A 22,119-nucleotide genomic window follows, 5' to 3' on the forward strand; every position below is an offset into this window, starting at 1 on the left:
CCATTTTTACAGCTTATTTCAGTACAGTTCGCGGTGAGCAGGAGCCAACGGATAATTTGCGCAAAATAAGAGACAACTACTATTAGATGCTAGTCTATGGCGGTAGAAAAGAAACCGGGTTGGTAAATGTTTTGTTTTCTGTATTGGTGGGGCATAGATTGTGAGAAACGTCGTTCACAGCCACCTGTAGCGACCACAATAACTTCCTACTGAGCGTCTTATTAAAATACTTCAAGTGCCGATTTAAACAGCAGAACTCTAGGTGGGAAAAGTTAAAGAGTATTTTACTTAGTAATGTTAATGTTAACCCCATTGTGTCGTTTGTGTACGCCTTCATTTAAACATAGTGTAAGCATTTGACAGGATAATTTCTATTTTTTCGATCACCTCACAAATAAACGTCACAATGTATTTCTGGATATTCAAGTTAAAAGTATGCGCCTTCCGAATATTTTGTGGAACACACTGAAATTATGTCAAAGCAAAGATGAAATTTGAAAGTAACCTAAGGGTGGATCATGTAAAAAAAAGAATTATTTTACTACCGTTTAATTCTGAATCCTTTAATAACTTGAAAAAGGCAGGCATAATCAATAAAAGCATCTCATTGTGTGGTATACAAGTAATGTAAATAGTTTTCGTGCGAAAAAAAGTGCACAGTACGATCCAGATGCAATTGAGAAAATAATGTTTTAGATGTTTTTTATTTTTTCATTTTATAATGCAGTTCATGCAACGGTTCATGCATGTCAGACTTTTAATCTATTTTATTATGAATTAAAAGCGCTTACTTCATTCAAAATCAGAGAAGTGATTTCATATTTATTTTGTAATGTCCAATGATGTTAAAAAAAACGCAGATACCAAATCTCCCGGGGATTCGCCTGTCTTTAGGACCTGGAGGAAATCTTGTGGTGGTGAAGAGGAGTTACTTTTCTAGTATTGAGGACTGACAACTTCACTCTGACTAACCATTAATAACAGTCCCATTGGGGCATTATAGAGTACTTAGTCGAGAGCCAAGTCGTATGCATCTCAGTCGGAGGTAAAAAATTAATGAAGACCAACCAAACATGTCTGTGGAACTCAATAAGAATTGCTGAAATGAACATTTCGGTGGGTTGATATCCGCACTTCTGTAACTTATTTCTGCATGAATGTACCTTGGCTAGACCAGGAAGCTTTTAAAATCGTACGACTTTTACTGGCAACTAAACATCTCCTAGAAATGTCTGGAGCGGAGCGTGGACAAACAACAATGCTGCTGAAAATAAGATACAGCCTACTTTTGCATTTTTTTATGTGGCAATCGAGTAAATTGCATGGTAAAATATCTTAAATTAAAATGAAATGCAATGAAGTGTTGGGGACAAATTGAAACAAGGAGGTACTACTATATTCATTAATTAGAATACAATACGCTTTTCAATAGTTTACATTTTAGAAAGTATCATTTCTTATACAATGAATGCGTTAAGTAATATTTTAAGAGACTGGGGGGGTTCATCTTCTGCGTAGGTGGTGGTACCCGTTAGAGCAACAAACAATTTTGCATAACCAACAGAGTTAGGTTTTACAAAGTATGTAGAACATTAAATATTTTATAAGAGAAAGTTCCAACTATTATTGTTTAACAACAACGACGAGGAAAGTTTACTTTTAAATGTATCCGTCAATACTTTAGATCGCTCTATCTTTTTGCTGTTGTTCTTTTCGAAGAAAAAAGTAGCGCAGCAGACAACAATAAGTAATCATGAACGTCGCCAATTCTGTTGTCTAATGTCCCTGGAGGTAGGTGGGAGTTGATGTGTATCCGCACAGAGAAAGCGGTGATGGGAAGCGGCAGTTCCAGGTCTTCTTCCCTGAAAAAAGTGTGTTCGGATCACTGTGGGGGAATTAATTGGCTAAGTTTAAGCCCTGATGGAAGCTACCTGCTCACTGCCAGCGAAGACGGAACAGCTCGGCTCTGGAAGACTTCAGAGCAAAAATGTTGTATGCACTTCCAGGGTATGCAAATTTTAATTTTCAATGATTCGCTTGTTTATTCTGTTTGGAAAATAATTTCCTTGGGAGCACATGACAATAGCACAATATCAGGTCAATAACTGAAATGATTGTTTCCTTTCACAATTTGTTAGGAAACCTACAAGGGGAAGTGTTTATGATCCTTTCTTTACAAATGACCAGAAGAAAGGTAGCAAGTTGCAAGAGAACCGTCAGGACACTGCGATCATAGCTTGATTCAGCTTGAAATTGATTGTTTGTTTTTACAGTGCAGTATCTAGCACATTTTGCTGTATTTCAAATGATCACAAAATACATCACATACAGTACATGTATATGCAGTGATCTACTTAATCCACCAATGAAGTGTAGCACTCACTTGAATGACTATTGCATTGGTAGCCACTGTGCACCAGTCTGAGTGGAAAAGTGAGATACTGTTGCACACATTGAATTAAGGGACAACTTTAGGCCACCAGGTCTTATGTTTGATCTATGTAAAGTTTTGGAGAAGATAATGGGAGTAAAACTGGAAGTACCATCATTAGAATTATTATCATATTAGGGATGGTTAACAGAAATTTGGAAAATGTAGATCCTTGTTTAATACATTTACAGTAATTACAGTAGTATTTCATTTACAGTAAATCTACAGTTTACTTAAAATACAGTATTTTTAGTTTGAAAGTTAAGCATGTATCATGATTCCTTGATTTTCATGTATTCGAAAACAAAATGTGAACAATAAGTTTTAAAACATTAACAACTGAAGTGTATATACAGTACAGATATTCACATTAAAGTGGCTATATACATTTATATACTTCCGTAGGTTCCCCTCCTTTTTAGTCTTATACAGAAAATATTTAAATGTGTATTTTAATCTGTCAGAGGCATTCCTTTGAGCCTGAGAATGTATGTGGTTGTTCACATGAGGCCTTACTAATGTATTATACAATTTTAACATAGCTTCCTTTAGCAATAGATACATCTAACCTCATGAGACAGGTAACACACAAATTATACTTTCCCTTTATTTATTAAACAAAAAATATCATTATGTAGACTCATGTGAAAAAGTAAGTTATTCAATAATGTGATTAAGCAACAATAACTTGAAGTAAATATATCCTGTAGGAATTTATCAGTCTCTCAAAAGTAAGTGCACCCTTACAGCTTCCATATCAGTTAAGAAGTAAATATATGAAGGCTTTTACAAAATGAACACAAGACCTCTATTACTTATAATGGATTATAGCACTATTGTATAAATTAAACCTAAAGAATAACATCTTCTTGCCTATGTTGAGAACTAGCTTGGAAGTACTGTGTAACAGCTGGTCTGCTTTTTCTGTCCCTTCCATTTCATACAGGACATGAGAGCTATATCACACACTGTCACCTTGAGAACGATGTGGCCTATACATGCAGTGCAGACCAGACCATTCGAAAGTGGGATGTGGCGACAGGCTGCTGTACAGTTGTCTTCAGAGGCCATACCTCCATTGTTAATAAGTGGGTGCTGAGTAAAGTGATGCATGTGTGTATGCGTGTGGTTCTGACAAATTTGAATATTGTGTTAGTGTATTATTGTGTTAGTGTAATTTAAGTACTGATACAGTATCATACTGTATGTCAAAACATATTTAAATGGCATTAAATATGTTTATTTATTGTTACACAATTTGACAATATAAGTGCCTCTTATATTCTTATATTGTGAATATAAGTGACAATATAAGGTACCTTTAAAGGCTTTCACAATATGTGGTAACTCTTTACTATTTACCAAGCCTTGCAACTACTGTGATTACAGCTTTGCTGAAAAAGAGTGTAGTAAATGATTTTCTCCCACGCTACAGTAACTGCTAATGATAACTGCTTTTGGACACAGAATAAAAGTTTATCCCTTTTACCAGTGATATCAAATATGAGTAATAGGACATATTAATGAGCACATGAATTACTGTTGGAAGGCATTAAGTGTCTCACTCAGCAAAATAGTTTCAAAAGGTGTTCCTAACAGATTTCAAAATCTGTTACAAACTATTATCTTGAAAGGATAACAGCACTGAGCCTTTTCCTATAATGTTTTATGAGATTGGGGAAGACATTGGGGGGGGGTCTTATACCATTCCTCCATACAGAATCTTTCCAGATCCTTGAAATTCTTCAATCTGCACTTATGGACAGTGCTCTTCAATTGAAACGACAGGTTTTAAATGGGATTCAACTCCGGTGACTGTGAAGGCCACTGCAAAATAATGGTTTTGTGGTCAGTTAATGATGTGTAGAGTTTGATGTGTCTCTTGCTGGAAAGTCCACTTGTGGCCAACTTTAAACTTCCTGGCAGAGGCAACCAGGTTTTTGGCTAAAATGTTCTGGTACTTGGTAGAGCTCATAATGGCAATGACCTTAACAAAGGGCCTTAGGACCAGTGGAAATAAAAACAACCCTATAACATCAAAAGATCCTCCAACCTATTTTACAGAAGGTATGATGTTCTTTTATTATATGCATCCTTCTTTCAATGTCAGTCATCTGGCCATAAGAACCTGGTTCCAATCCAAGTACCAGTGCTGTTTAGCAAGCTCCAGGTGCTTACGTTGTTGGTAGTTCTCAATAAAGGTTCTTTTATAGCAGCCTTTCCAAATAGCCTCTTGGTATGGAGGTGACATCTGAGTGTAGATTTGCAGACTTGGTGACACCGAGATGCAATCTAGGTCTGTAATTCTCCAACTATTGACCTTGGACACTTGAGTACTCTACCACACAAGTTTACCATTGTTCCAGGGGGTTTAAACTAATTGTTGTCCAACTGGTGGTAAGTGGTATATTTAGCTTTATTTGTAGCCATTGCCTGATTAATTAAAGTCAACAATAAGTCTCTCTTCATGTGTGCATTTTTTGCTTTTCCCTATGATGATTGATTTCAATGGTATTTTACATGCGTGTTATCTAATTTTTTATACCCAGGTGAAACTGGAAGCTGTGGAAGGCCAAAACAGAGTTTCTTAAGACTGCGATGAACATAAAAAGTAGAATGTTAAAGCAGATTTTTATTTTTTTTATTTATAACAATCTTTAGGGGTGCCAATAATTGTGATACCCTTCTTTTTTTCAGAAAATTATTATGTTAACAAAAATCTTTCTCTTTGACTAATAGCAATAATTACAATACAGAATATAGTATTTTGAGCATAAAATATAGCTAATTTCTCATGATGTTTATTTTATACAGCCTTTTTTGCTCACCTTTATCAAGAGTGACAATACGTTTGGTGGTGACTGTACAACTGGACAATGTCCATCTTCCACAGTACTTACTGTATTAGACACTGACAATGTCTCATGGTTTAAGAATGTAAAATAAGGTCTGTTTCCACTTTTTGAAATGACGTCATTAATATGTTCATCCCTTAATGCCATAAGGAGATTAAATAAATCCTTTCTTTCATGGAGATGCGTATCTCTGTGCACCGTACAACACCTCAGATATCAATTTCAAAATGATTTGGACGAAAGTAAACTTTGCAAAGATTGAGAAAATAATTTTGAAAAGGACAAATGTTCAAACTGTGCATGTTTTATGTGTGCGTATGACTTTTCTTGAACCAGGCTTACAGTTTAATGTGTAAGATTTTGCATTGATTGTTTTCTGATGCATGGTGTGATTTGATGGATCATATATTTTAGACATTTTTCTTGGTTTATGTCATTTTTTTCCTGCATTTCAGCAAAAGTATATCTTGCTGGGAGAATATTGTTTATTGCCAAACATACCGATTTCCTACATATACAGCACTTTGTGTTTGATCCATTTTCAAGGTAACCCCTAAACCTTATGTATAGAAAGCCTGCAGTGGTGGTTAATGAAGCAGTTTTTCTTTTCTCTTTGTTGTTACGCCAGGCTCTTAGTGACCAGAAGCTGTCTGTTTAGTGGTTCCTATGATCGGACTGCGCGCTGCTGGAGTCTGGACACTGGGAGGCAGCTGCAGGAATTCCGAGGTCACTGGAACGGTGTTCTGGCTCTGGACCACTTCTACTCTCAGGACCTCCTGCCAGAGTTGGACAGTGAACAGAATAAGGAGTTCCTCATTACAGGCAGCACTGACTGCACAGTAAAGCTCTGGCTGGTTCCCAGTGGACGCTGCTACCAGACGTTACGTGGGCACAAGGGGGCCATCTTGTGCATGGCTCTGGACATCCCCAACAGGGCTCTGTTCACAGGGAGCAGGGATTACACTGTGCGACGATGGGACCTGACCACAGGGGAACAGACCAAAGTGTTTCAGGAGCACCAGGGATCAGTCATCTGTTTGGAGGTAAAGATATAAAACTATTTACTTTCATATGGTTGAATTACTTTGAGCCAACGTTTTGAAGCTTTGTGAAAGACCTTGTAGGAAGAATGGGATATACAGAAGCCAGGGGAGAAATCTTGTGTGGTTTTTACCACAGAAGTGCTGACTGAAGTGGTAAGTACAAGACAAAGTCAAAACAATGCTGCAGGAGTGGGTGATGGGAAGCCCTGGATGGTCTTATCCTAAAAAGCCATTGGATCACCTGAATAATAGCACCAATTTTGCCACAGTAGGGAACTGTTCTTTTGTTTCGTTGCAACAAACATCCTCTCAAGTGGAATCAAATATGAAATAATTCCCCCAGCGCATTGTCAGCTATTGATGTGGAATATAGACTCATTACTTAAAAATATATTTTTTTAGGTCATTATGAAAATAGCTTAAGAAATATTGCTACATTCAAACTACAGGAGATACATGATACCTGATCACCATTCTGGACTGCATTTGGATTTTAAAATGGCTTTTAACCCTGTACTGTGCTTCCTTTTGATTTCTGATAAGCATAAAACACAGTTCAATGATTGATTAAATGACACATAGAAAAACAGTCACTCTGATTAGAGGGATTTTAGATTGTAATTTCCTCCATTATGGCTAGACATAGTCTTTTAAACACAATAATAAGCAGATAAGTATGTTGTCCATTTTGCTCATTCATTCAGTAGCTTATTGATTTATTCATCTGTTTCTTGAAGGCTTCTAGGAAGTAGGCTTCAGCTACATGACAAAGCAGTTTGTTCCAGAGCCCTACCATCATTGTCAGCTCACCTATCCAAATAAAATGCAAATAATATGAAAGCAAAATTTTCATTATTCAGTTACATTAGTGTTCTTAACATAATTACACGATTATGCACTAGTGCCTGAAACAATCTATGGATTTTTTTGTGTACCATTTATTTCTTGACAAATCAGGAAGCTGCCTACAGTATAGTTGATTTCAAAATTAAGCGCACATAGGGTTTGAAGTATATACTGTAAGAACACATGGGTGCAACATCTGTCCACACCCCAGAAACCTTGAAGCTGACTTAAGTCTTAGGCAGGGATTAAATTGGGTGTGTTGCAGTTAAGCAGTGGTGAGGTGTACTGTACAGTATGTACATCATCTTAAATCTTATAAATCACTGGGATTTGACGGTATTTTCTCAGTTGTCCCCAAATTGTACCTTTTTATTCATAGTCCTTTAAACAGAATGTTTAATCTGTCACTACGTGGGAACTACAAATTGGCAAATATAACTCTAATACTTATAATAAGTAAAAGAACTATAGTTTGGATAAATCGAGGGCAGTACCTTAAATTCAGATGTGAAAAAGGGCATTTCTTTGCACAAAGTGTTGTGGGTGCTTGGAACATACTTTCAAGCCAAGTGATTGAAACCCAAACTCTGAATTCCTTCAAGAAATAAATTGTATGAAAACTGAATTAACTACAAAAACTGACAAATGAGCAATATAGATCAAGTGTTTTTACACTTATTTAACCTGTCAAATTGATTAATTGGCATTATTATTTTTTCATAATTTTCAAAACCTGTGGAATTCTGCCCAGAACTGTGTTAGATGTGTATATTAATATGTACTGTGTGTATTTTGCTTAAATAAAAGAACACTATAAAAGGCATTTTAAGTAATGTAAAATCAATTTTAGTGTTTTGGTTTTCTTTACTGAAAATATATTTTTAGGGTAATATATTTAGTAGCTTCATATATCTGTGTAGATGAGTACATAGAAGTTTGCCATCAATTCCATTTAGAGACTGCAGATGTTCATTTTCACTTTCTGCCAGAGGGAACACTCTGTATGAAACTAAAAGCTAGCACACCCCGACCGATCATTTGGAAAGGATTTAACTTACAACTGTTGGCTGCAGAATCAAAGTTGCAACAAATCCTTTGAGGTAAAAAGAACTCTGCATAGAGCTGACTGTTCTAAATTTTAACCTCCCAGCAAGCTTAACAAAAACTATGCTTTCTTCCAACACTATTGAAAGAGTTCTTTTGTGGTAATATACTACCTGTTCTGGGAATTTACAATTTAGAAAGTGCTAGAAAGAGATATGTCACGTTGAAGTGGTTACTAATGGTCTGTGTGAGGCGATTGAAATTCATTCTAATGCAGGTGCCTGAGAGCTGCACTGACCTTGGTCACTACCAAAGTGTTTGCTCATATGGGTTTGGAACCATAAAGAAAATTATGTGACTGTGTCATTTCAGTTGTGCAGGTATACTGTATAAAAAAAGATGTTTCCTGCTTTGTATGATCGTTCATGTCATTGTTAATGAATTAATTAGGGCATATGGCAAATGGTTTTATTTATCTTTTTTACAGTATATGGCTTTCTATAACATCTTCATTTGATTCCAGTGCAAGTTGAAAAGTTAGTCATTTTTAAGAGGCATGCTTAGTTACAAAGGGATAGAAAAGATTAAAAAATACCTCAAATAGAACTGATTTCCTCAGGAGTTTTGCAAGATCTGTATTATTTCACAAAAGAGAGGTTTTCAAATTGAAGGACATAAGGACTGGAGTTAATGGCTGCTGAGACTGTTTGGGGGTGATGCATGTGTTTGTTTTATTTCTTTGGAATGCATTATTTGTTTTACCAGTGACTTACAGTTTGAAAGGTCAAGGATACTGTTGTAATTAGAGGCAGATGTTGAATGAAACAAAGTCTTTATCTTTTTTTTCAGTTATATGAATTTGCATAGTGTCTAAAGAATCTACTATTACTGTACTGTATGTACATCTAGCCATACAGTTTGAATTGTATATTTTATTAGCAAGAGTTTACATTAATAATAATAAGTGCTTTGTATGGACAAAATAAAACGCAATTTATTAAGTTTATTCATGCTGCTTTTAATAAATATGAAACTGTGTATATGTGAAGCACTCAAATAACGTTAACAGCAGATTTATGTTTTAGTACATGCAGTGTCTTTTCACATTATGGTTATTCAGGTGCAAAGAATAAGCAGCTTTCATATCAGGTCTTCAAACAGGTCCTAAAATGTTATAAGCAGGAATGAATGGGGTGATAATAAAGACTAAAAACTACATTACTTTAAAACTGTTGTACGAGAAAGGCTGGTCATAGTTGAGGGGGAAAAAGTTATAAATTGTCTTCCATCTTGAGTGCACAACATTAAGTTTGGTAAGACTGCCAAATTTCATTTATAAAAAGAGTACATGTGAAAGGGAAGATTACTGTTATAAGCCTGCATTCTCTGACAAATGAGCCGTTAAATTAAGCCTCACTTTCCAAAATGAAAATGAAGAATAAGAACAGCCAAAAAACTGGACTCTCTTTATTAAAATTACATGTATTTTGGTAGATTTGTTATAGAAGCTTCTGCAATGAAATAATAGTAGAGTTATGCAGAGGTGAACACTTGACTCTGTTGTTATCACATTATTTCTCAGATATCCTAGAAGGGTGGCAGTATTTCACTGGCACTGCAAGACCTATTGTACCATGTTATATGCTAATACAGACAGTTTTTACATTTTAAGAGGTCAAATGTGACACAATCTAATTGAGCTTTTGCAATCAGGCACTGGATATGAAATCCCATCTCAGGAAAACCTCTGAATGCCCACTGCACACCCCCCAAATGAGTTAAACCACTCCGCCAGTTTACAGTACATGCTCTGGGGAACCCAAAGGAGTATTACAGGCTCATTCTGTACAGTGATTCATGTTACAGTTCCTATGAAGCTGTATTTGCACTAAAACAATTTTTGCCTAGTTGTTTTAATAATTTTTAGGGAGTCTTGATAATCAGTTGAATAAACTTGAACTTTGGCATTCAGATGTGTCCCCACCCCCAAAATAACTGTTTTACAGATTGCTTTATTAAATTACTATGCCCCTTGATTGTTCTTCCCTAAGGAAATGACAGCTGCTACAGGATGGATATGCAACTCGTTGGCATTCATTCAAAATACCTTTGCTTCAAGGGGGAAACAAAACTTCCTGTATGAAGAAGAAGCAGATTTTCTCTGATAAATGTAAAACGTGTTTTCTTTAAGCTGTAAAGAACTACTAAAGTGCTCATTTATCATTTAAATAAAGTGCATAATTTGTTTTCCGTTCTTAATGAACTCTTCTTCTCTCAGTGATTAACTTTTTTTTTTTATTTGGAGAATACGTGTCTTGGCATGTCTGGACTTGCCCTTTAGGTCTTCTAGCAGGTGGGCCCAGAAGATGAACTACAGAGTTCTAGGGAAGACATGGGAAGATGCATATCTGCCTGTTTGGTCTAAAAATCCCAGTACTAGGTTATTAATCTAATCCTCATTTTTACCCTATGACAGTCCATGAGTTGTTCCCAGCATATACTTTGTAAAACATTGTCTGTCAGGTGGAATGCAGCATGGAGAGATTAACCAAATAGCTAAAAGACAATTGTTTCCCCAAAATCAGGGTAAACCTAAAAAGAGCACAAATCTGAGAAACAGGATACTTAATTCTGTGCCCGCAATGACTTGTAAAATCCTGCTACATGACAGATTTATCAGCATAGCATATGTAGCCAGTTTGCTTGCATGAGAGCTGGGGATACTATGCTAAATTCAAGCCATAGAGAACAAACTGTGGAATGCAAAGATTTCCTAGCTTGATTTACAGGCGGTCCCCTTGGTTCTCTTCCTTCAATTATAAATCATCCTCGTGTCCAGATTTAAACCAGTTGTCGCATAGCCCAAACTCCTTTCCTGTTTTAATTCACAAATCCTCTTTGCTTCTCCAAATGTTTAAAATAAAATAAACTATCATAGTGAGAGTGGACTGGCTGCCTCTTGAAATGCAGCAGTGTGTGCACAGACTGCTGCATCTCATGTACTTTTTGATTTATGGTTTATTAAAGAGCTTTCTAAGGGTGATACATCAACACGTCATAAAACACAAAGACAATAAAAAGAAACCTTCTTAATGGAAATAATTCTGATTTCTAAGTGTTACAGAAATATTATTTTAAGTATTTTTCAGAATGTGGGGGTGTTAGAGGATAACAGATAGTCTTATGTCAACACATTTGCATTTCATTTCCAGGAAGCAGCATGTCTAAATATAGAGAAAGCACAAATACAGTAAATGAAAAACAAGTAAAAAAACTGCTCTCCTGGTTTTATTTTTTTATTATTTTGGGGACTTCAGATTGTTGCATTTTGTTTCCCAGTCATTAGACTGAAACACAAAATTATAGCTGAGTCCATGGTTAGCACAAATAGACAAAAAGTACATAAAATGTGTTCCTGACTGGCTGTTGATATTTTACACATCAGTGTTGTATACTTGACATTTATAACATGGTCTCACTTTAATTTTGTGTGATTATTGATTTTGGTGATTATTATAGTCAGCCATTATGGAATATCGCATCCCTCACAACAAGTAGTCACAGAGCAGAGAGTGTTGTCACAAACAGGCTTCTTCTTCCAAACACATTGCTTCATGTGTTTGCAATCAAAATCACTTTTAATTACCTACAAAATTTTATTATGGATTTCATGGGAGTTTTTTACATAAACTCAAATTTATGTTTAGTTGAGTCTTGCATATCCCGGGGAGAAGTGTATTAAATACATTATGCTTTGTAAACTGGTTAATCTTTAATTGACATGTGTAAATATCCACAATGTGTTTTTTCTCTTGTGACAAAATAAAGTACTAGTGACTTTATTTCACTCTAAGCTTCACATGCTTTCTTTTCCAGCTTGCGAATCGACATTTATACTCTGGTAGTGCGGACCAAACAGTCAAGTGCTGGAAATCGGAATCTGGGAAATGTATTCGGACATACAAGGCACACAAGCATACTGTCAGTACAATGAAATACCACAATGGAATATGTAAGTAATCATGTGTGTCATGGTTTACACAAAAATCACAACTGAAAACTGTTGTGAATCTCAGAAGAAATGGAAAAATATTGTTTTTTATTTTTATTCCCGAAAGTTTTAGTTATTGTTATTTTATTACCAAACAACTAAAAAATGTCAGTGTGGCAATGACACTTTCTTATTCATGAATCTATGATATAATGTTAATCTAAGATATTGTTATGCCCTCTACAGCTAGAGGGCACTCCTACTCTGCCCTGTCCCTAGTTTCCTGTGTTTTGCTTGTCCTTCTGGTGTGTCTCTGTCAGGGGCTATATATTTCCGGGTCATTTCCTTCTCACTCAGCATTGAGATTCGGATGTCCTGAGACCTACCTAGCACCAGGTCGGCCAACGTCCGTGGCCTGAGGGCATATGTTTCTATACGGCATTTCCTGAACAGTTGAGCCTGGGATAACCCCCGTCTCGCCGCTATGCATAGGGTCATTTTTCGCTCTCCTGCCATGCCACGGTTCGTCCCTTCCGACATCCGTGACGGAATGCTGAGCCATCTCCTGACCCCTCGAGCGGCTCTCTTTGTCTTTCCGCAGTGTTTTGGGCTTTTTTGTTTCAGTTCTTCTATTCTAATCGCGGGATGCTACTCCCAACATCCGTGCCTGTGAGCAGGTCATTCAGCGGTATGCCGTTCCGAAATCCGCGTACGAATATGTGGCTTTCCTCGGGTTGTCACTCCCGGCATCCGTGATTGAAAGTTGAGCTGGCTCTTCTATTCTCATTGTGGGATGCCATTCCCGACATCTGTGCCTGTGAGCGGGTCTTGTGCCTGGCTCTCCTCTGGTTATCTGCTCCGATATCAGTGATAGAATGTTGAACATGTTTTTATTGCCCAGTTTGCAGTGTTTTTCTATTTTTATTCCCAGGTTTTGTGTTGTTACATTGTTTTTTTCTTGGTGTTTTGGTTTTTCACTTCCCTGTTTCCCCTTCCCTCTGGTCCCCTGGACCCCTATGTCGTGGAACTCTTGGTTCCTACCTGTTTTGTGTGGTTTGTCTGGAGCCGCCCATGAAGGTGGGAGTACTGTCACGCCCTCTACAGCTAGAGGGCGCTCCTACTCTGTCCTGTCCCTAGTTTCCTGTACTTTGCTTGTCCTTCTGGTGTGTCTCTGTCTGGGGCTATATATTTCCGGATCACGCTTTCCTTCTAGCTCAGCATAGAGGTTAGGATGTCCTGAGACCCACATAGCACCAGGTCGCCCCACTCCATGGCCTGAGGGCATAGGTTTCTATACGGCATTTCCTGAACAGCTGAGCCTGGGCTTAACCCAGTCCCGCCGCTACGCATAGGGTCTTTTTTCGCTCTCCTGCCATTCCACGGTCCGTCCCTTCCGACATCCGTGACAGATATAGTGTTAAATTATTTATGTTATTTATGCTAGAGTATTTTTTCTCAGTATTGCATAAATCCAGTTTTCTCGATGTTGTTTATAAATTGTTGGCATAGACATGTTATTTTTGGGGATTTTGTATTGCTGTTGATATTTTCTTTGTTTTCATCGCTTCCTTAACCTCTCAATTTAGATACACACTTTCAATAAATCAGATTAAACCTTGAAAGTTATTTAGAATGGAAATGTGCTATTTTGTTCATTTAAACACCCATATAGAAAACAAGTTAATAAAGTCATAAGATACAGTGTATACTGTATCTGATACAAGCCTGTGCCCTAGCTAACCAAATAATGTGACAACATAACACCAATGCTGAATGTTTTTGATGACAGCAGAATATGATGTTATGGCCACACAAAATTGTTGAATTGTTGAATCCAGGCAATGCTGTCAAAACATTGTAAAATAACATGGTGAAATGACATTCATACAACTACAAGGTCATATTACTCACAAACCTTTGTAGCAACAACAGAATTGTATTGTACTATTGCAAGTTTATAGACACTGGCTAGCATTGCCATAATATTATACAATAACACATACATTCACATACACTATAATCATATTCAAGTGACATTTGTTAGATTCTCAGATAACAAAATAGAGAGAAAAGGGGTTAAGATAAATGGAGTCAAACTACTGTAAACATGTTGTACTGTATATGGCATTGCTAACCACCATCAAATGAAGACTCCAGTACTAGCTTCCAGCTGGAGACAGAGGCTGCTATAAACACAAAAACTGTTTATTATTTTTGTCTTTATAGTTAGTGCTCTTAATGCATGTTGTTTATGTAATCAGGGGAACAACAATGGGGAAGATAGAATAACAAAACTAAAATGAAATACATATATACAAAAAATAAGCAATTTAAATACATTTTGTACACTTAAATACACTTATGTACAGTTTGTAAAATATATAACAGGTAAATATGAATTATTTTTACTAATATAAAATACAGTAAATATATCTGTAAGCAGTGTTCAGTAGTGCCCATATTTGGTTATAGCACAGTTGTTCATTCAACCTTTTAAGAGCAGTCAAATGTCATGGATAAGGACATGTTCTAATGAGACACATTTTTTTTCCATAAACAAATGCTGGTCCCTCTATGAAGTTATAACATAGTTTTGAATTTGTCCTTAGGAGAAGTAAAAAATGAAAACATTATTGGTAAAACACATGTGTTCCATTACAATTATGATGTAATTTACACTCTGTATCTATTTCTAAGAAGATTTTGCATGTTACATGTAGGGCCTCAGTGGTGAGGAGAGCAGAATAAAGCAGCCACTTCGTAGATGGAGATTATTAGTAGGCCACGATTAATGGTAACCATGTAAGGTCTTACATGGTTACAAAATCATGAGACTGTAATTCCTCTAGGTTACTTTATCTTTTGGTTGATTTTTCTTTGGATTGTTTCTTTTGGTCTACATTATCCTAGTACCTAGTACAGATGTGTCACAACATATACAGTATAAGGCTAGGCGTATTAAGCAAAAATGAACACACATTTGATTGGCTTTCAATGAATGTTTTTTAATGTTAAATTGTTTGGAACAATGTTGGGAAGGAGCTTTTTCTTGGTTATGTATAACAAATTTCTTTCCAATTTCTATTACATATTTAGAGAAAACATTAAGTGTGGTGGCTAAGGTTTGTGATCAGTCTCAATCATTTTTTTATTTGCTACAGTACCTTTCACAATGGTTTGCCACAGAGCACTTTATAGAATTATATCGCATCTGATAATACTGGACCTGTCCTGTACAGTTCTAAATCTTGGACATGAGGTAATCTAGTTCACTGAGTTTCAGATGTGTCTTTTCATTTTAAAAAGGTTTTTGACAATCGTGAGAAACTCACATCAACGTCATGACCAATCTGTTTCATTTCCAGTTACTCTGAGCTCTGGGACTACATGAAGCACGCAAAAAATAAAAGCATGGTTACAAAAGAAAAGAGTTGTCATTCAACCATCTGGATCGATTGTTGTTTTTTAATTGCTAATTGATCCAAAAATCGAATCCAGATGTTTCTTAGAGCAAGGCAGGGTATTAGCTTCGACAACATCACCGTGACGTTTATTCCATACTCCTGCAATATTTTTTTGTCTAAAGATGTCCCTCCTGTTCTAAGTTTAAGTACACTTCCACATAATTTTTTTGTCTTTTGCTTCATGATTTACTGTTGATTCTGAAGTCCCAAGATGATTTTTAATGCTTGAATCACGTCTTGTTGTAATTTTTCCCATTCGAGACTGAAAAGGTTTAAGTATTTCAGCCTGTCATTGTAGGACATTGTTTAGCCCAGGAACATATCTGGTTGATCTTCTCCAAACTGATTCAAGATTAGCAATAAATACGATATTCTAAATGAGGTTGTTCAGGTAACATAACATTTCCTTCTCATTTGAGAAAGCCTTATACAGTACCTTAATATTTTGTTTGTGCCTTTTATTTCTTCGACACATTGACTGGAAAAGGGAGATGAAGTGTGTACTGTAAACACCTAAGTGTTTCTCATGAGTAGCCTCTTCAACATCATCCATCCTATTTTATATTTGTCATTATTGTTCTATATTTGTTTTATTTATAAAGATTTTGTATCTGTAGTTAAGGTTTTTGCTACTTTCATGCAAGTTCCTTGAATTTCGTTTGGAGCTTCTACACTTGCTAAACCTCACAGAATCTATATTATGGATATAAAGAGCGGTTGTTTTATTATGTGTACCTGCGGTATGTGACTACATGAATCCAATTTGAACCCTTGTCTGTACTCTCTGGTTCCCATCCATTAATCAATCTGTAATCCAAGTACTGGCAACTTGATATGAGTTAAACCATATTGACTGTCCCATAAAATCTTACTGCCTTACAGATGATCCTCAGATTAGTTACAGTATAATTATTGTTTTCTTGCATTTAACCAATGTTAAACTTACTGTTCTATAATTCCTTTATTCAATTTGTTCACCCTTTTTATACAGTATAACACTTGGTCACTATGTTAGCAATTTTCCAGTCAGTGGGTATCAACCCAGTTTCAAAATATTTTTGGAAGAGTTTTGTCAATGGCCCATGAATAACATCTTTTAAAGTAAAATATGTAGAATACTTTATGGCCTTGGAGATGTATTTGTTTTAAGTGCTTCTAGTACCAATAACATTTCTTTTTCTTCTAATATTATTTAAAATGGAACTTGGTCTTCTGCCAGGTGGAGGTATGTTATCTGTTTTTACTTTTCAGTAATAACATTGTGGCAACGCAAGACAAATCTCAGATTTTGAATTCTAAAATTTCTTCCCAGCATTGGCAGAGCCACAGTCCAACATTGCAGTATCTAATTGTCAGCTTGGGATTTTGCAAAATTCTGATATTGCTAGGAATAACTTTACAACATTTTCAAGTATTTTTTTAAAAACATTAACATAACTAAAATCTCTTAAGCAGTGTAACTCTTAAGCATCTAAACATCTGAAACAACTAAATTATGTTCTTGCATAACTTTGTAAAAGCATTACAACAACATCTGAAATGATAACTTTTCAGTTCTAAAACATTCTCTTAATTAGTTTGGAGGCCAAGTTAAAAATTGCATCAGCAAAAATTATGAAATTGTATCAGACAATGCTGCCAGCACATCTCCTTGTTGTATATGTTATTAATTGTTTTTTCTTTGGTTTTAAGCAAGCAAGAAGTCATTTTTCCAAAGGAATTTAAATATCCAAATAATAAAGATAAGTAGCAAAAAAACAAAGAACAGTTGTTTCATTCATCTGTGAAGTATGGAAGTCCCTGAGATGCTCAAATAAAATATGCATTTACGTGATGTAACTGTATAATATTTAGAGAACATTTCATTAGGAAGTTCTTGAAATGTTTCCGCAACATTGTGCTGTAGGCAATAAAAGTAACTACAGTACAAATAGTTTGTCATCTTAAATGCAGCACATCCTGAATACAATAATAAAATAGTTCATGTTGCCAGATTGTAGTATATAGAGTTTGGTCTAAATCAGTCGTTCCCAATGGTGGTCCTGGTGCCCCCCACACCTGTTGGTTTTGATTCCATCCCACCTCAATTAGATAATTGAAGCCTTGATCTAAGAAGTTACTTCAAGTTAATATTTGCAGTTGTTTCTAGTCACAAGTTTGTAATTCTGCTTCCCTTGCAAAATACAACAGTTAGGGCTTCAACTTTTTGAAGAGCCGCAAACAAATAGTTCGTTAATCTTCTTATTAAGTCAATAAAGGGTTTGATCGTGTAACCAAGGTGTCAGCATTTTCACAGTTAAACTATATCCTGTGTTCATTTTATCATTATTATCTCCTGCTTTGTTGGGGTTCTGTGTTATAGCTATCAGCTTTAGTCCTTGGGAAGCCAGCAGAATGGAAAAGAAATCTGCTTTTGGTTCCTGTGCTGTTACTGTAGTATGCAAATGTATTAGTCCCCTTTGGGCTCAACTCCTGTCTTATTTCCTGAAGTTAGATGGCTTAATTTTAATCTAATAAGATCTGTTTGCTTTTATGACTGATTTTATGATTCATTAGGTTTAAATAATTAGAATACAGTAACTCTTTTGCGTAATACAAGGTGGGATACTTTTGCTTAATAAGGTGGGAAAGTTAAATTAGTGTTTTTAATGTGGCCACATAAAGTTGTATGTCCATGTTGAGCTAATGCTTTTATTTCCAAATCTAAGCGAACCTTCCCTCGGGCTCCTCTTTGCTCCTATAACTCATACATAACCAGCAGGCAGTTATAACTTCTGATATAGGAATTGTCAGATGAGACACTGAGTTAGAATTTGAATGTATGATAAAAATATATCTTACAAAGATACCACTTTTACAGAACAATTGGGTTGCTTAATTAAAACTATTGAGTGAACTATCATCATTATAATGCATTATAATGTACATTTGATACAGAATATTGTAGTGTAGTCTGTTATGGAAATCCCTAGCAATACCATGAAGACAGAATATAATTAAGCACAAAACATATTAAATAGATATGAACAATCCACGGCCTAAGAGAAAGTTTTAAAGTTGATTTGAATATAACAGGAAATATTCACTACTTGTGAAAGGTTACTTTGGGAAAATGTATTTTTTGTGGTGCCCAATGCATTTAACATTCTTTCAATGTGCTTTACTGGACAATGGGAATACCCTAATTTACCATAGTGAAAGATATGTTTACTGTAGCACACCATATTATTTGTATGGGTCAGTGTAATTTAGCGCAGTGTAATAAAACACATTTTAGAAAGCCACAGTCAAATTAGGGTGAAACCATGCTGAGAGCACAGATAAAGTGCAAAAAAAAGTTGCAATTTCTTTTTAAATGAATCTTAATTTCTAAGGCAAACCAATACAAAGATGTCACAGCATGTGTTATTTCCTCATCTACTGGATGTAGACATCCCCTGAGAAGCAGAAGCTGAATTACTAAATTAATGTGTAAAGTTAATTCCTAGAAGCACTGGAACAAGTAATAGGTTTATTCCATGCTGACAAGAGAAGAAAGAAAACACAACGTTTTGGCTGTGGAGCCTTCTTCGGGTGTCCAAGGAGCACTATTAAATTTTGCATTGAAATAATTATCCACATAAAAGGTTGAACCAACCTCTCATTCGCACTCCCAAATTAAAGGCTATAGTGCACTGGTTAGTATTGTGAGTTTATAACTGTAAGCTTGTGGGTGCTACTAAACCACTAATTTCGCTTCATTCAGTAGTATCTTACCTTGTTTTTTACCCTGTAATTGTGACAGCAAAAAAAAGATTGTTTTTCCTCAGAGTAAATTAAATACACAAAAAATTGTGTCATCGTTTTCCTTTTCTTTAATGTCTTTAATCTACAGTACTTTTGAAATCAGTATTTTTGACGAATTGCTAAAGCTTTTCAAATGAAAGTGGCTGATTCGAGTGACTGCTGTATATTGAAACCACTCCAGGTCGTCTTACTGACTTTCATCTCTCATTGTTTTGCTTTGCAGTGTTTACAGGAAGTGGTGACTCATGTGCCAGAGCCTTTGATACTAAATCTGGGGTCTTAAAAAAAGTATTCAGGGGACACACCTTTGTTATCAATTGCTTACAGGTGAGTTACTTTTGCCTTCAGTATTTCTTCACATTGAAAAAGAACAGAAAAATTACACATTGGCATACATTAACATAACATTGCACATACTGTAGCCCATTTCATTCTTTGCTCTTATTTTATAATGCTTTGGTCAACCTTCCACTCTGAAGAAAGAATGAGTATCTTGTTTTTGATGTAACACCTTGCATTGCATTTCTAATATCGCAGACTCTGCACTTATTAATTCTTTGGTTCATATCTTGAAAGGGAATTTTAAAATTAAGTTCTAAGTATGGGATATCCTTGTTATGCCTTGCAAAAGGTTTTTTATTTAGTCTAGTTTGCCCGCCTATAATTTTAGAAAAGTGTTATTTCAGGACTCAATAATGTGCTAGTAGCACTATTGTGCATGCTTTAAAATTGGACTAGATTAAATTTCCATTACAACAGACTATAGATAAATAGTATAAATATGAAAAAAATAAAGTAGGATTATGTGAATGTCTCCGACTGAATATACATTTTTGTTGTTATATAGTGTATGCATAGTTTAAATGGAATGTATGAGCCTTAGAATTTTACACTCATGCCTTTTTCAGGATGTTAGGGTTCAGATTTAAATCATGTAACAGAAAAGTATTTACAGCTGGAAATCCAATCCCATATTTAAAAAAAAAATCAGATGAAAGAGGTTAAATTATATAACCCTTTCACTAGCCCTCCTGTCTGCTTTCACTTGGTGTTAACATGTTAAGAGGAAAACATGCTATTTCAAATGCAAACTGTAATTTATTCTAGTCTTGTGGTTACTTAGAAATATACCACATCTGGAATGGTTATCTTTCATGGAAAACTGTTTGAAATCATACAGTAAATTGAAACAGCATTGTTCTGGTGTAACCTACAGAATAGTGGAGCAGCACAATTTTGCAGTGTCCTTTAAAATATAATGTAGGACAAGTATAAATGATACCAGTGTATTCTGTAGAATCCTACAGAAAGTTGCCGTGGTAGTATTCCATGTAATGCAGTAATGAGATGTAAATCGTAGCAAATTTGGTATGTTTATAGAAGACACAAAGACATGAGTCCTTGTTAAACATACAGTATAATGTTTGTTATCTCAAGCAGGAAATGGTTACCCTGACATGCACCTCTCAGCAGAGTTACAAAGGAAAGGAGCTCTGTCACTCCTTTTCCAATGGCTTTCACAGCAGAAACAAACAGAAAGGGAATAAGGACTTGACAGAAATGAGAAAATTTTGTTAACGCGTTACAGACACTTGCCCATTGCACACATCACAGAGAGAAACACAGGAAGTGGACAAGCTGAAACAGTCCCAGTGTACTTACTGACAAGTTTCACCAAATTACCTAGTCTGTTCAATCACATTTCTCTTTTATAGATGGGCTGATATTCAGCAGTGATATACATTATTTCAGGCCGAATATTGCATTTCATTGTTCATTTGAAATCTTTTTTTTTCTCCCAGATTCACAACCATATTCTGTATACTGTGTCCCATGATGGCACTTTGAGAGTGTGGGATGTGGAGGGTCTTTTTGAGCAGGAGAAGTGCTGTAAGAAGTCTAACAGAGACAGACAGTGCAAGAACTCACGGAAAAGCAGCCTGTCCAGACTCTGTAAGAATAGAGTGGGGTGTGTCTGGGAAGAAGAGCAACCGCCAAGCGCACAGAGTGTTCAGGTCAGGAGGGAAAGCTATGAACGGGAGGCTGTTGAACTGATATGAATACTTTCACAGATAAATTATTTTGAAGGACTATTTAGATTTTTTATTATTGTAACTGCCAGATTCTTACTATCATTGTCATAAAAATAAACACTATTTGATATAAACAGTAATTTGATCTCCATTCTTTTTTCTACTTTGCAATTTTGCACAATGGCTCATCTATTTTAAACAATGTCCATTCTTATAAGCGAAATGAACATAGTTTAAAATTATTTTTTTACACCTCTCATGCCTTCATTTCTGTGTTGGTACAGCAAGCTAAACTTGACATTTTCAGAACATGAAAATACGAGAACAAAATGTTTATCAATTATTGTATTTTTAAAATTTATATTAATATATATATTTAAAAAACATAATAATAATATTGTTTGCACAATCTGAACTATAAATGGTAGAGTATTTTTCATGTATGCATCTCCTTAAAACAAACAAAATCCAGTAAAACCAAATAAATATAAAATATTAATACAGTTCACTGCACTTTAATTTGATCACATTTTATTATTTTTTCTTATGAAAGTTAATGTTATCGTAGTACAATGTGAAGGTTCAGAAAACCTGTTTATAAATAAATATATGGGCCATAAAACTAA

The 22,119-nt window shown here is 35.5% G+C and overlaps 1 protein-coding gene across 1 annotated transcript; it reads left to right on the forward strand.

The window, feature by feature from the left end:
* Nucleotides 1-1,058: 1,058 nt before the first annotated feature.
* On the forward strand, nucleotides 1,059-21,574 carry LOC148832697 (uncharacterized). The gene is made up of 7 exons (XM_088918752.1): nucleotides 1,059-1,116; nucleotides 1,796-2,007; nucleotides 3,378-3,519; nucleotides 5,915-6,329; nucleotides 12,096-12,231; nucleotides 19,684-19,787; nucleotides 21,263-21,574. Exons 2-7 carry the CDS (start codon nucleotides 1,806-1,808, stop codon nucleotides 21,518-21,520), a joined length of 1,257 nt encoding a protein of 418 aa, XP_088774878.1. The 5' UTR covers nucleotides 1,059-1,116; nucleotides 1,796-1,805; the 3' UTR covers nucleotides 21,521-21,574.
* The last annotated feature ends 545 nt before the right edge of the window (nucleotides 21,575-22,119 follow it).

The sequence above is a fragment of the Atractosteus spatula genome, chromosome 6 (genome assembly GCF_055471065.1).
Source record: "Atractosteus spatula isolate fAtrSpa1 chromosome 6, fAtrSpa1.hap1, whole genome shotgun sequence".
Taxonomy (NCBI): domain Eukaryota; kingdom Metazoa; phylum Chordata; class Actinopteri; order Semionotiformes; family Lepisosteidae; genus Atractosteus; species Atractosteus spatula.